The 14,611-nt window shown below is 42.6% G+C and overlaps 1 protein-coding gene across 3 annotated transcripts in view; it reads left to right on the forward strand.

The window, feature by feature from the left end:
- The first annotated feature begins 3,720 nt into the window (after positions 1–3,720).
- Positions 3,721–14,611, forward strand: part of rock1 (Rho-associated, coiled-coil containing protein kinase 1) — a 61,291-nt gene continuing 50,400 nt past the window's right edge. For 2 of the 3 annotated variants that reach the window (XM_063219330.1, XM_063219328.1), the window contains exon 1: positions 3,721–4,606. In XM_063219330.1, coding sequence (XP_063075400.1) covers positions 4,520–4,606 — 87 coding nt within the window. In that variant the 5' untranslated portion in view covers positions 3,721–4,519. The remainder of the gene's footprint in view (positions 4,607–14,611) is intronic. The other variant, XM_063219329.1, reaches the window with a different exon arrangement.

Genomic DNA, 14,611 nt, shown 5'->3' on the forward strand with positions numbered 1-14,611 from the left:
TCAAATATTTACTGCCCAAGAGAGGGAGCTCTTGTAAATAGTAGGGGCTGTAAGCCGAGAAATCGTTACGCGCTGGATAGAAGCATATAATACGGTACACGTGTTCCTTGACTGATTTGAAGACATCCTAGAAGGGGTGCCCCTTGAAAAAAAAATGTCTACCATGTCATATACAATATGTCATGTTGGTAACGCATTACATTGTTATTACATGACATTATACTTAGCTGACAATGTTAATATAGTCCTCAGAAGAGATGAAGCAAGGGTAGCCTGCTAGACCAGATTGATAAAACTACAAAATGTACATAGTGTGAAAGTATGGGTGAGTCTGTGCTTACGTGCTTGACAGCATGTAAAATTGTGAACGATTTGAGAAGATTCTTGGTCTGAATTAAAATGAGCATTGCCAACCCAAAAAACTATGGTGAGAATAGACTGCTGCTAATGCTCGATTTGAATGGGATAGTGTCAGTGCAAGATGCCCTAGGTAGCAGGTTCCCCATCCTCTAATTTCCATAACAGATATACTGTACGTATTTTATTTGTATGAGAGAGGGTAAAGGACAGGACCTTTCCATATGTATGAAGAACCCCATAAGATCACCTAATTCTATATTTTTACAAGTGCATATTGTGAGAGCATTTCAGTCATCTTTAGAATGGCATTACAGATTACTCAATATAGGCCTACATGTAGGCCACAGTATGGCTTCAGTTCAAATTAAATGGGAATGATTTCTTAGTGTATGTTGAGTAAGAAGACAGAGATAAAAAAAAAAGTTTATTTGCAGACAAGTCCTCACCTAGTACTTGTGTCAAAAGTTGTATTAGTTAGCTCAGTAATCATTGAGTACTTAAACTGCTATCAAAACTGACAGCTGATGGACAACATGTACTGTAGGTCTTTTGCCACCCTTACCCATAGGAGAAATATCTATATAGAACAACACTTATCATATGGTATATACTATGAAAGTAAATCATTACCTGGACTCATTTTCTTGATATGCAAGGCACATAAATAGTCTGGGCGGAAGAATAGTCGATCATACCCCGCCCCCCCAAACAAAATGCCACACGACTTTTTTAACCTTCAAGATTTTTGAGTGGTAACAGTAACATAACTCATTCCCACTACACCTTTTTGCATAATATTGTACATGTCCTCAGAATGCTCTTCATCAGTGGTTCTCAAACCTTTTGTGTGAAGTACCCCCTGAGAAAATATTGAGCTCTCCGAGTACCACCTTGACAACCAACATTAGAATATCGCAGTAAAGGCCTTCCATATTCACTTTTGCCAGTCAGTACAGGAGAGGTTCAAAATGGTATTTCCAAGTACCACCAGAGATGTCTCAAGTACCCCCAGTGGTACGCGTACCACAGTTTGAGCACCACCGCTCTACATGTTTCAGTTCTATAGTTGTACTGTACAGTACAGTGCAGTGCAGTGGAGTGCAGTACAGTACAGTAGCATACAGAATGGTGCAGTATAATAAAGTACAGTAGAGTATAGTACAGTACAGTACAGTAGCATACAGTACGGTGCAGTACAGTACAGTAGCATACAGTACGGTGCAGTACAGTAAAGTAAAGTACAGTACAGTACAGTAGAATAAAGTACGGTGGAGTCTAGTTAAGTACAGTACAGTAGCATACAGTACGGTGCAGTCTAGTACAGTACAGTACAGTACAGTACAGTACAGTACAGTACAGTACAGTACAGTAGCATACTGCACGGTGCAGTAGAGTACAGTACGGTATATCACATTACAGTACAGTACAGTACAGTACAGTACAGTACAGTATAGTAGAGTACAGTACAGTGCAATACAGTAGAGTACAGTATAGTCTTATAGACGTTAGCCCTCCAAAGCCAATAGGATTTCCACATGCTGTTGTTTTTAAGTTTTTGAAAGACTATTTTAGTAGCCTATGTGAGAGAGGGAAGGCAGGCAGACATGTTTTAAACAAAGGACCACACCCACAAATAAAAAATAACGAGCAAACAATAAATTAAGTGGTTAGGTAGCCAACATGTCATCTAGATTAAAGCCAAAAGTAGATGGAAAAACAGACATTTTACCATTTTGCTCTTTTAAAACAAAGTATCTGTCAATATACTGTATGTATGGTGTATTGCATATTGATTATTCATAATTTCCTAAGCATAAATGCCCTTATCACTCCATTGTCCACTTAGGGCTGCGATATACATATCTGAACATTAATCAGCATACATTTGTCATTTGACAGCTGTCACTGACACTTGATATGTACATGTATTATTGACTTGATTGATATGAATATATTTCAGTTGGACTCCTAGGGGCTAAATCATTGAGGGGTCCTAAGGAAGTAATAGTTTGTGTGTGTGCGCGCATGTGTAAGTGGGATTAAAATTATTGTTTGCCATCTTTATCTGAAGAGCAGACTGAGTGTCTGAACCTGCTAATGCTAGCATGCTAACATTGGGACAGTTATGTGTGGCCCAGTTCAAGGGTTTATCTCTTCTCCCCTAAATGTTCTAACCACAATTTTCTTTTTGGATGTTATAGATATGACCCACTGCAAATTTTTAAAACTCTTAATGAATGTTGGTTCAATAGCTAAAATGCCCAGAAATGAGCTCTCAATGTAGAGTGATCTCATTCTGACCATGGTTTTTATGATTTTTCCTGTTTTTTTGAATCTAAATAAGACATATATAAAATTGTTTTTATGGTAAGTTTTGCACATATATTTGCACATCAGTTTGTAAACATCACACACAAATAGGTGGATTGGCCCATAACACCATTATGTCCAGGCAGTACAGCATTTTACTACTATTGGCTCGTTTTGGGCAGCCATCTTGGATTTACCCCATAAAAATTACCTTAATGACATTGAAATTTGGGGCACCCCTTCTGAAATGATGGAGAACACCCTAAGGAAGGTCTACACCGATTTTGGTGCTTCTATCCAGCGCGTAACGATTAGGCCCTTTTTGGACTGTAAGAGACCCAGCTAAAAGGATTTCACAGACCCGTAATATGTCTGCTCAGGGATTTCAGAGCCGTGTGCTCTGAAAGATTGTTTTAACTTGAAAGGGTCGCTTAATTATACATAATGAACCAAAACGATATCACACCATCATTCCCATGTTTTTGGACTGATTGTGAGGATAAACAATGAGACCGCATTCGTATTGTACATAATTTTCAATGACTGGCTTTGACGATGGATAGGCCCGTGTCTCACCTCTCCCTCTCTCTCTCTCTCTCTCTCTCTCTCTCTCTCTCTCTCTGAAATCTGATGGAAATGGACTCGGCTGTCTCTCCAAGCCCGATCTGATAAAATGAAGACGACGAAAAAGAAACACACTTGATTTTTTATGGTGTTTTCACCTTGAGGTAGCCTATAATGTGTTTGTGTGGTCATGGTCAACGTTTTCGGATAACCCCCTCTAGTTCACTCCGCAGCCTCCATAATATCTGACAGTGTTGACATGTTATTATTTTAGTGAACATGTCACAACCACGTCTATATTTCAGAGTATGTTTTATTAACCAGCATGTATGCTAATAATCTTCAGCAAAACGACGTTTAAATTATTTAGCCTACAACACCAGGCGCGCCCTTGCGAGAGTCGTCCCGAACGCGCCTCTGTAGACATGGACACATGCGCACTGAGCTGAATTTTGAAGTTGATTCTCCGGGGTATTTGAACAGGAAGGCGGACATGTTGGCCAGGCAGTGCGAGAAAATCGGGCACAGTTTGTTTTTCGAAAAATAACACCGCCTGAAATAAATCTGTATTTGAAATAGTAGACATATATTTTGCATTCGTTAGAATAGTTGTTGTGTGCGAAGATGCTACAAAAAAGACAGACGGGCTGCAATGGAGCTTTTTCAGGAGACCGTGTTTTAAAGTGATCGAATTTTGGAAGGCGAAGTTATTTTTCACCACTTCTACTTTGCAGCTGTCAGACTCGTTTGTCGTTTTTTTGGCAGGGCCTGGCACTAATATGGACATTGGCTTGGAGTAATGTGACCATCCCGTAAGCCACATTTGTAACTTCTACTTTATCTGCTTCGTGTGTGAACACGGCCAGAACATTTTCGTTTAAATTGTCCTGCACACCGCTTGATCCCTCTGCGGCAGTCTGGAGAGCCTTGATAATCTGTTGCTGCTAGCCAGCTAGCTAGCACCTACTTTTCTTTTCCTTTTTTGTCCTGTTAGCTTGCTAGCGAAGTTGTCATTGGCGATACCAACGACAACTCTGCGGAAACAAGTCTTTTTTTCTTAAAATGTGGGTTTTGATCTCCCGGTGTTCTTTTGTACATTACAGGGAGTGTGAAAAACTGAAAAGACACACAGCCCTTGATTGATCACACATCCACTACTGTTAACTTCACGAAGTCAAAGCGAAGGAAGAAGTTTCACCAGCTCACCAGTAAGCTAGCTCCCAAAGCTAGCCATAATATTTTTAATCACTGCTAACGCCGGCGTGGAACTCAGTTTGACAGCAAAATGTCTTCGGAGGAAACGGCTCGTTTCGAGAAAATCGATGCGATGTTGAAGGACCCTAAATCGGAAATAAACACAGACTGCTTACTGGTAAGCATTATGAATGTTGTTGTTCCCATGTATGTTGTGTCCCAGGTATGTCTTAGTCTAGACATTTGTAATGCATTGGAAAGAAATGTAATATATTGCATAGAGATGTAATCAGATGAATGGCTCACTGAATCGTTTGCTAACACGAGCTAATTGGCACATAAAAACTACTTACAAGGAAAGGATAAGTTAGCGTTAGCCTGCTACCTAATGTGGATGACAAACGTTTGTCCACAAACTACCTAGCTCGCTGGCGAGGATTGCCCACACTGGGTTTTCAGTGCTGCTAGCTCTAGTTTAGATGGCTAATTTTGGAACTTTCTGTCAAACCCATGTAGCTACTTCTCACACGAAATAGTGAAAAAGATAAGTCTCTTTTGTCGAAGGGTCGTTTTCAGCCAACTCAAGTTCAATGTCAGAGCTCCAGACTTTTAGCAGCTTCGTTTGGAAGCAGTAAATGTGACGTTGGCAGATCATTGTTACTCCAAATGTAGTGCTAGATGCACCATCAAATCCTTGATGTTAACCTTTTGCGTCTTTTTATCAGTATTCTGTGATTTATGTTTTTGGCTACAACATCCTTTCGCTCAACAAGATTGGTAGTGAAGGATGTGACTGTCAGATCTATTCGTCCATCATTAGTTGATCACGTCTTTGGGTTTCTCATTTTGGACACTTAATGGCATAGGCTTATCCTTAACATCAGGTGTGTCATTTTTATTTGTGCCCCCCTTTTGGCCAATTAATTCTACACCAAAAGAGAGAGACAGAGCCATTGAAGTGCCTAACCATACCCTTCAGCCTGATTGAGCAGACAGCTGAGAAACTGTGAATTATCCTCCTTTGCCCAGTCATACGGAACATACTCTGTGGGTTAGCAATGGCATTTGATAACTTTAAAGGGCTGGGACTCTTTTGGGCAGCTGATGGAGTGGGGTCTGTTCTTTCAACCCGTATCATTCCCCTGCATGCCCGAGCCTGTCCTCTCATCTGCATCAATTCACCTGCTCGTGCATCTGCCTCCGTCGCTTCCTGTGGCTCTGACTGCTCATCGTGATGCGACTTGCAAGGGGGAGGCTGCCATGTGCAGCGCGATCCAAGCACACACATACATACACACACACACACACACACACACACACACACACACACACACACACACACACACACACACACACACACACACACACACACACACACACACCTCCAGGGCTGCAGTTTTGTGCATGAGGTGCAGGGATTATGCAAGGCATCTCCCACCTCCCTCGCTCTCCTCCCCCACAGGCAGCGGCTCGCTGTGTGGCTCTGGAGTTGTTGTAGATATCTGTGTCCCAGTGGGATGATTGTGCATAGCATCTCCTCAGTGAACCACTCTGACCTGTGTAATTACCGTTTCATAAAGGAGACTAGCGTCTATCCATTTGCTATAATGATGGCTGCAGGCCATGGCTTTTCCTTTTGTTATTGTGTAGGTTCGTAGATGGTCCCTTCTCTCTAGGTCAGTGTGGTGTATTGGGGGAGGAGGCGAAGATGGAAACTAAGGAAGGCACATTTGATTCTGGAAGTCTGATGAGATGTACATGACCTAGTATATTTCTCATGAAACTTCCCTCTTTCACTGACTAGAGGATGAATCCAGCATGTCATTTCAGTTTTCTTCTTGTGACATGTATATCACAGCAAAATACTGAGTTCATACTTTGTTCACAGGCACAATTCCAGTCCCTGCTCACGCAATTGACTTGAATCAGCAAGTTCAACAGCACTATGAATACAAGATACCAGGCAACTGCCAAATGTTATTACAATTCTAACATGGCATTTTACACAGAGAAAACCACTTTATTCCTCAATTTCCTGCTACCGTACATATTTTCTTCTCAAAGGCTTCAATGTTAACTAGTGGTGGAATCTGTCGCTTCCTTCTGCCTGGGAACTGGCCCTCACCTAACCATGCACGCACAGCCCAAACATGAATACTAATGATCTGTGGGTACTATATAGCAGGCAGCTGAACACAAGGGTGTTGTTTTTTCCCTTCAGAAGTCTCGTCAGATCGATGAATGGAGGCCTTTGCTTGGGCCTGAGCACCGCCACCCCTGGTACTCCACCCACTACTTAATAAAATTCCATGCTAATCAAATAACCTCTTGTCTCAGCCTCGCTGGGCTCACTGTTTGTGTGTGTTCCCTTCCAGCCATTCTTTATGGCCAAAAGAATAAAACACCACAGGCTGCGAGGTGGCGAGAACTAATAAAGAAAACAACACCATCCACTACACAAGAGTGTGCACAGAGAGGTGAAGCATGGAGCAAACAGTGGGGTGGGATTTACTAGGTCTGTCTGCCTGCTACTCTGGAAGATCCTGGGCTGTGATTGCACACGAGCCGTTGGGGTTTGGCGTTTGCTAGAGGCTTTGTGAAGCAGGAGAGAGCTGTAAAGCCATAGTATCTTTCACGACACGAGTTGCCATAGTCCAAAGCTGTAAAGATAACCCAACTCCAAACATTTGGAGCGGCCCCCTTTGTCTGTATGGTGGGGCAAAGCAAAAATGTTCTTCTCAAAGTGAGGCTCTCAACTCCCCTCATGTGCTTGCTGTCTCTATAATTGGTTTGACAATGTCCTTGGCCTTTTTTTAAATCCCTGGCACGATAGCTGCATGGAGTCTCCCTTCTGGCAGTGCCCTTCTCAGTAGTGGCATAAATGGGTGGTACTTTACATGTGCTACATTTGGATTTTAAGCAAAAGGAAGTGATATATTCACGTTAGATGGTTTTATAGGTAAGGTATAGGTTTCACTGTATATTGTTTACTTTATACTTTATACTTTAACAAATTGAGCGTAGCAGGGAGGGACACTGGTCTAGCTTGCACTTGAGTCAGACACCATGAGTAGCCATAAAACAGGTATTTTTGAAGGGGGCAACTATAACTTTCTTGTTTTCCAGGTGTACTGTAACCAAAAGTTTGTAAGGGCAGAGGTGTGATGTCTCTCAACCATTGTGGAGTAAGATCTTTCAGTCATCTGTCAGTCTACACTTATCGAGAGCTGTTAGCCACAAGTTCAAAAGTTTAACCTGGTAGCCACACCCATTTTGTGTTGTATGATGTGTGATTACCTGCATTGGTTAACTTTGAGTGACACATCTTGTGTGACGTCATGATTAACTTGCAATGCTTTAGAAGAACAGGAAGTTGTTCCTGGGGGCAGGACTGAGGTGGTGCTAAAATACATCAATGGGAAAAATGTCACTTTGCATAAGCTGCTGTTGCGTAATAACCATGTCGTATAGGCAGTTGATTGCATGAAACCGGACAGTTGTTCAGTCATATGTTGGTTATTGGTCAGTATTGCAATTTAAAAAACAGTTGCACGTTGGTCTAGAATTAGGTCATGTGTTTAAATTAAAATAAAGAATTGGCTAAATTTATATTTCGATGTGACCTAACTTTAGTACTACATTTGACACCTTCAATTGCACATTGGTGTTATCCAGCTTTATAGAAGTAGTCCAGTCTTGGCTCACTTACAGTAAGCAAACTCAGAGCAAGTCAGCGAAGGCGAAGCCGAAGCCAACAGTTTGAATACACAATGTCAAAAGGATGTGCACACATGGAATCATGTATTCAAGGTGTCTTGCCATCAGGGAATAACTGTGCAACTTGGAAGGAATGCAGTAGCACCACCAAATAGGTTGTGTGTGTAGTGTTCAGAATCAAATCCAACCAGACTACTTCTTACCCATTTCCCATGAGTACTTGAAATACAGTCTTTAGATAATAGCCTTTGATTTCTGTTTCACTCAGTCCCCCGTCACTGAAGTGTCATATCACAGCACACACACCTACCTGCATAGATCTGTCATTCATCAACCAATAACAGAGGTATCCCAGCAGGCTAGAGCTCTTGACTCTAGTAACTGCAGTTTTATCTTATCTGAAGAGTGGTCATTTCTCCCAACTCAATGTAGGTCTCGGGTCTCTACATGAGAGAATAGGACAATTTTTTTGTGGTGTCCTGAAATGAAAATCCTCAAATGGACAGAGGTTCTAGGCGATAAAGACAGTTTTCATGTATCAACCAGTTCAGACTATTGATAAGATATTTGGCCATTTGTTTTTGGTTTGTTTTGTCTTGTGATAACTAACACATTGTTATTGACACACGGTTACTAGCCTATTCCATTTCTAAAAGGATTTCCTTTCCTCAGCAATGTATTGTTTTTGCAGCATTATTACTTTAGATGCCCCTTCAATTGAATTGTTTTTGACCCAGTCACTAAGTGCAGGGTGGTGTGTGAGGCGAAGAGAGTGCTGCACTGTCTGTGCTACAGATAGCTTGTCTTGCTTCTTGGGAGGGAGACAACAACACACACACACACACACACACACACACACACACACACACACACACACACACACACACACACACACACACACACACACCGCATTAAGGCATCCAGGGGGCCACACTTCAGGCCTGTCTGTGTCCAGCTCTGTTGACAAATGAGCCCTGCGTGCCATTCTGCAGAGAGCGACAAACATTGGGCCTTGTCCTGCGCTCAGATAGGCCAGTTGGAGAGCCTCTTATCTATGGGGTGCAGCCACCCGCACTGCTTTACACCCGCTCGGGAGACGGAATGCACTGACTGATTTTTCTTTTCTATTTTGCTCCCTTTGTGGTCAGAGGAATTGCCAACACAAATGGTGTGCAGTGTTTACAGAGCATATAGGCTACGTTATGCTTTCACATAACCACACCGTCTCGTTATGTCCGCGTCATTAATCTGTTGGTGGTGCAAAGTGGAGCTTGCGTGCCCGTGTACCTACAGTATGCATGTAGCAATGGACCAGCTGGGATCTGTCAGGGGTCTGCTTAGCCTTCTCAGCAGGTCTAAATGTTGCTCAGAAGAAAATGATCTGTTCATTTCGTTCCTTGTGTAGTCATGTAGTTGTGTTCTTACAAAGTCTCGTGGTTTGTTGTGTGTTTCTAGAAATGGGAGTAGTTGGAAAGTTGTATTTTTTTAATTATTTTTTTAATCATTTTTATTTATCATTTCTTATTTTCAATTACTTGGAGCTTGCTTGTCTTTGTAAACCATTGACTTAGTTCAAACCTTAGACTCAGTCCTTAGTTGTTTGCCCTGCCAGCTGATGTGAAAACGGGCGATTTATTTATTTTTTTATTTTTCCCCCATGGAAATTAAATGATTTTCTAAAGGGAAAAAAAGCTCTTCAGTGCTGGTAATATTCTACTTTTGGTTATACATTAGCTGTCACAAATGCCTTAACAACTAAATGTATGGCCCAGATGTACAATTCTAATGGATGCACACAGCTCACTAGAATGTCACTAAACCTCCCTCTCAACACCTTCACTAAGTGGCTTGATGTCCAGGCCTCATTAAAAGACTTTTAAACAGACTTCTGAGTGCCCCGGACCTTGACCTTTACTGACCTGTCTAGGTCAATTGACTGTCTTCCAAACTACAGTTGGTGTGAGGTTGCTGGTTTTGGGACAGTGCATGAAGACTTTGGTTGCACCAAGTAAACTACAGACCGCTTGTAATTGATAGCCATGATCACGATTGTTTTTCATCGATGCCTTCCATCATATTGCAAAGTTTTATAGCTGACAGATTCGAAGTTCAGTGATTAACAACAGAAAAGATCAGCGAGTTTAAAATCACTCATCCTGTCAAAGTTTGGGAAGTTTATGTCTTCTTCCTAAAAGTTTTGCTCTGATTGTCATCCCTCGTTGTCTTCAGCCAGAGATGAGAGGCGGACAAAGATAGGCTTTGTCAGAGACTGATAATCGTGTCCGCTGCAGGCAGCCCTGGCTGCTGTCTGTCACCTGTGAATGAGTGGCGATTGTGAATGGGGGGTGAGCTGCTGGCAGGGCTGTGGGTGCCCCACATGCCCCCCTTTTGTCCCACCAGATCCCAGCCATCCTCCCCAAACTGCACTGCTCAGCTATTTCACACCACACCGGGCTCATTTTTTAGTCATAGATAGATCCCACTGAACACAATGGATAGAGAGAGGGAGGGAGGGAGAGGCAGAGAGCCCATGGTGCTGCTCTTAGCCGACACGCCCCTGTAGCAGATCCCTGCTCATGTGATCTCTGCTGGTGAAGCCGTTGGGAGGATTGGTGTTTGTGTTCATAGCGTTCCATCATCACCAGCAATATGACCGGTTGTAAAAATTGATCACTTTTCTAGGACTAGGGCTTCTGGTTGTCCTGGGTCTTGGATAAGTATTTGGCTGCACTATTTTCCAAAGCAACAAGTCTGCAAATGGTTCAATGTCAGACACCTAGATCTTGGTGTAAACGTGACCAAGTAGGCCATATCCCACTCATAAACTGTGTATCAATCATTTGTGGTGTTATTTCAGCTTCTTGATACTTGTCCCCATGTGTTTTTTTTGTGTCAAGTAAACATTAAGGAACTGTGCTGTGTTGTCCAATGTCAATGTTTGGCTTGCTTGAAAAAGTTGAATAGTAGTGACTGCTTTCTGATTTGGCCCACATTATATCAAGTGATGTCTTGTCTGGCTTCTGGTTTTCCAAATGACAGCACACCACCTAACTACTAGCTTTGTTGTTGTTGTGTGCGTGTGTGTGTTTCTGTCACATAGTAATGTTGTCGGCTGATGGATGCTGATCGATGGACATTATTCAATATGACCCTAACCCACATTGACACAGAACGTTAGATTCCCCATTTGGTGATCCCCACAATGTTTGCAAAGCAGGAAAATTGACTCCATTTCTAAGAATTTGCACCTTGGCCAGCAAGCTGTTGTGTAATGTTAAGAGCTAGCATGCAGTTAAGAAACCGTTCAGGTTTATATATGGATATTTTAAAAAAACTGAGCAGTTTTGGACTCTCGTTTACACGTAAACAGAGAAATCCTCTTTCAAGACTCTGTTTTGAAAAATATCCCTTTAGGAGTTTAAAGCACCTGTCACAATTGCGTGCTTTTATTTTTCCACATGCTGTGTTTATATGTAAATGGGTAAAAACGCACATTTTAAAATATCTGCATAGTGATAAGCACTTAAGATGTGCTCTCCGATACTCAGTGTCAGCAGTGTTATCTGTGCCCAAAGCAGTGTCAGAGCCAGACCGGGAACACTCTGTGACAAGCAAAATAATGAAAAATCTCAATGCCACAAGCTATTTTCTCACCAGACTGCAAAGCACTATTCATACCTACAGCGCTTTAAAAAAAACCTAGTGCCATATGGGCTTAGTCATTTCCGCTCAATTTTTCTCTGCCCCTTAGCAGGCACTGACGTAATACTGATGTTCCACCTAAGGAGGTCCATAACTCATATTAACATACAGGCAGGGGCGGGATTAATAATGCAGAGACTCAGATATATATAGCAGCAAGTCAGATTAATGGACCTATCTCATTGAAATTGATGAGGGAAGGGGAGAGTATGGAACACGCCATAGAACAGAATGCCCCCTTTTCACTTTTCTCAGCAGACCTGCAGGTGTTGTCTTGGGTTAGGCTAGGCACGCTTTTGAACTTTTGATTTGCTCTAGAGAGACCTACTACACTTTTTACCCTGCGCTGGAAGACGAGATGAGACCTCGTGCCCAGCCTGCAGGCGCTGAGGGAGCGAGGGCGATCGTCTAGATGTAGGCATGGCGCGGCTTGCTGTGGTGCCCAAATTTGGCTGCCCCACGAGCTGGAGGTGGTGATAGGAAACAAGAGGTACCGCTCTCCTCTCCTCTCCTCCGAGGCCTCCCCGCCTTCCCAGCGCTGCCAGTCCTCTGGAAAGCAATGATGTGGTCGAGTCGCACATGGAAAGTTTCGACTTAAACCAAGGGATGGCTGGAAAAAGTGGTTGTATGGATTTTTTCCCAAGGTTTAATAAAAATAATTGCTGCGTTTTTATGTCAGCAGCCAGATTTCTTGTTTTTCTATGCACTTTGGAGTGCCACTTGAATGAATAAGTGACCGATTTGCATGTGCTTTTCTAATAACGGCACTGCCTTGCCACTGGGCTGCATGGCAGGCAGCATCAGCGAAAAAGGGAGGCCTGAGTAATTCCTCCCTAAGGAAGTGTATTAGTAATATTACCCTGCCTCTGCTGATGGCACCACGCACTCCTAATGATACTCTCTCCCGAAGCTAGATTGTGTTTGGAATTAGCTTCCAAATATACATGTTTATTTTAGCCGTGAATTACTACCATCGGTCGCACCTCCGCGTAACACTTGAGTTAAGTGCTTCCCCCCCTAATGTCTCCGAGTATATTTAAAGATGGGTGGCTCAAGTCATCCTGAAATATGTGTGTGTGCTGAAGGCGGCCCTCAAACATGAGAATGACCCGTGCCTACACATCACAGGACGTTGTGAGGGGTGGGCAGCCCAAGGTCTTTACAGCAGGGGGAACGACTCAACAACGAGGTCCGACTGACTGACATGTTGACTACTTCCCCAACAGTTGCAGGCTGTGGTGGCACACAGCAACTGTTAGTTATTAGACTGTTAGACTTTCTTTCTCTTTACTCCCTGGCTTCCTGGCCTATACTACAAAGCTGGTTCAAGAAAAGTTAAAGTTGAGTTAAGAGGTAAATCATCTAATAGAAGAGCTTTTCTTAAGAAAATGAGGACTTCAGGCTCTGCTATTAGATGACTTACCTCTTAACTTACCCTTACCTTATCCTGAACCAGCTTTGTAGTATAGGCCCCTGATGGCCTTGCCCACTGTACTACAGCTGTGTTCTTACTGAATCGTTTTGGTGTTGTGTCATCCGACAGAGAGTTAACGTCAGCAATTTCCTCCTCCTCACCTGAAAGCGACTAGGACACAGACGGTTTGAGCAGGGTCATTGTGATGCTCAGTGTTATTATATCCCCGAAACGCGGAGCGTCGGGGATGTAATGGTTTTGCGTGCACCGCCTCCGCCGCGTCCGCCGCCGCGTAAGGTCTTTCGTGTTAACGCGATACCTTTTGAACGGATGTTTGGATTTGTCCCAGATTTTTTGGGTGAATGCTCGAGGGCAGGTTCATGAACTGATTCGAGTTTGGAGGTCAACACTTTCAAGATGGCTGAATTCAAGATGGCCGAATTTTTGTTTGGTCCATAACTTCTGACCGGGTGGATGGATTTGTTCCAGATTTGGTGTGTGAATGCTCTAGGGTAGGTTCATGAACTGCTTCGAGTTGGGAGATCAACACTTTCAAGATGGCTGAATTCAAGATGGCCAAATTTTTGTTTGGTCCATAACTTCTGACCGGGTGGATGGATTTGTCCCAGATTTGGTGTGTGAATGCTCTAGGGTAGGTTCATGAACTGATTCGAATTTGGAAGACAACACTTTCAAAATGGCAGAATTTTCATTTGGCCCATAACTTCTGACTGGGTGGATTGATTTGCCCGGTAACACCTTATTTTAATGGTTCACCATTTCAGTGAATCTACCATATTAGGTACAGTGTAATAACCAATGTAACAATATTTAATACCATGTAATACTAGTGTAATACCAGTGTAACAATATGCAATATCAGGTACAGTGTAATAACGAGTGTAACAGTATGCAATACCATGTAATATAGTGTAATACCAGTGTAACAATATGCAATACCATGTAATACCACTTACGCACAAACACATGATGTAAGTAAAAAAAATGGCGGTGTTACACTGGTATTACATTGTATTAAATATTGTTACATTGGTTATTACACTGTACCTAATGTGGTATATCCACTGAACCATTAAAACAGTATTACCATTTGCCCCATTTTTTGCTTCATTTTCACAATAGTCGTTTGGTTTTAAGCCTATGCACGTCATGTCACGTCTGTATGTATCATATACGTTTACGAAATGGTGGACGGGAGTGGTAGGAATGATGGACTGGAAGCATCGCGTTTCGGGGATATACCTTAAGCAGTCGAAGGCGACTGCACAGGCAGTCTAGTTTTCAGAAGGAAGCCATTCATTGGATCCTTTTTTCCCTCTCGAGTAATGG

This window comes from Engraulis encrasicolus, chromosome 16 (genome assembly GCF_034702125.1).
Source record: "Engraulis encrasicolus isolate BLACKSEA-1 chromosome 16, IST_EnEncr_1.0, whole genome shotgun sequence".
Lineage (NCBI taxonomy): Eukaryota > Metazoa > Chordata > Actinopteri > Clupeiformes > Engraulidae > Engraulis > Engraulis encrasicolus.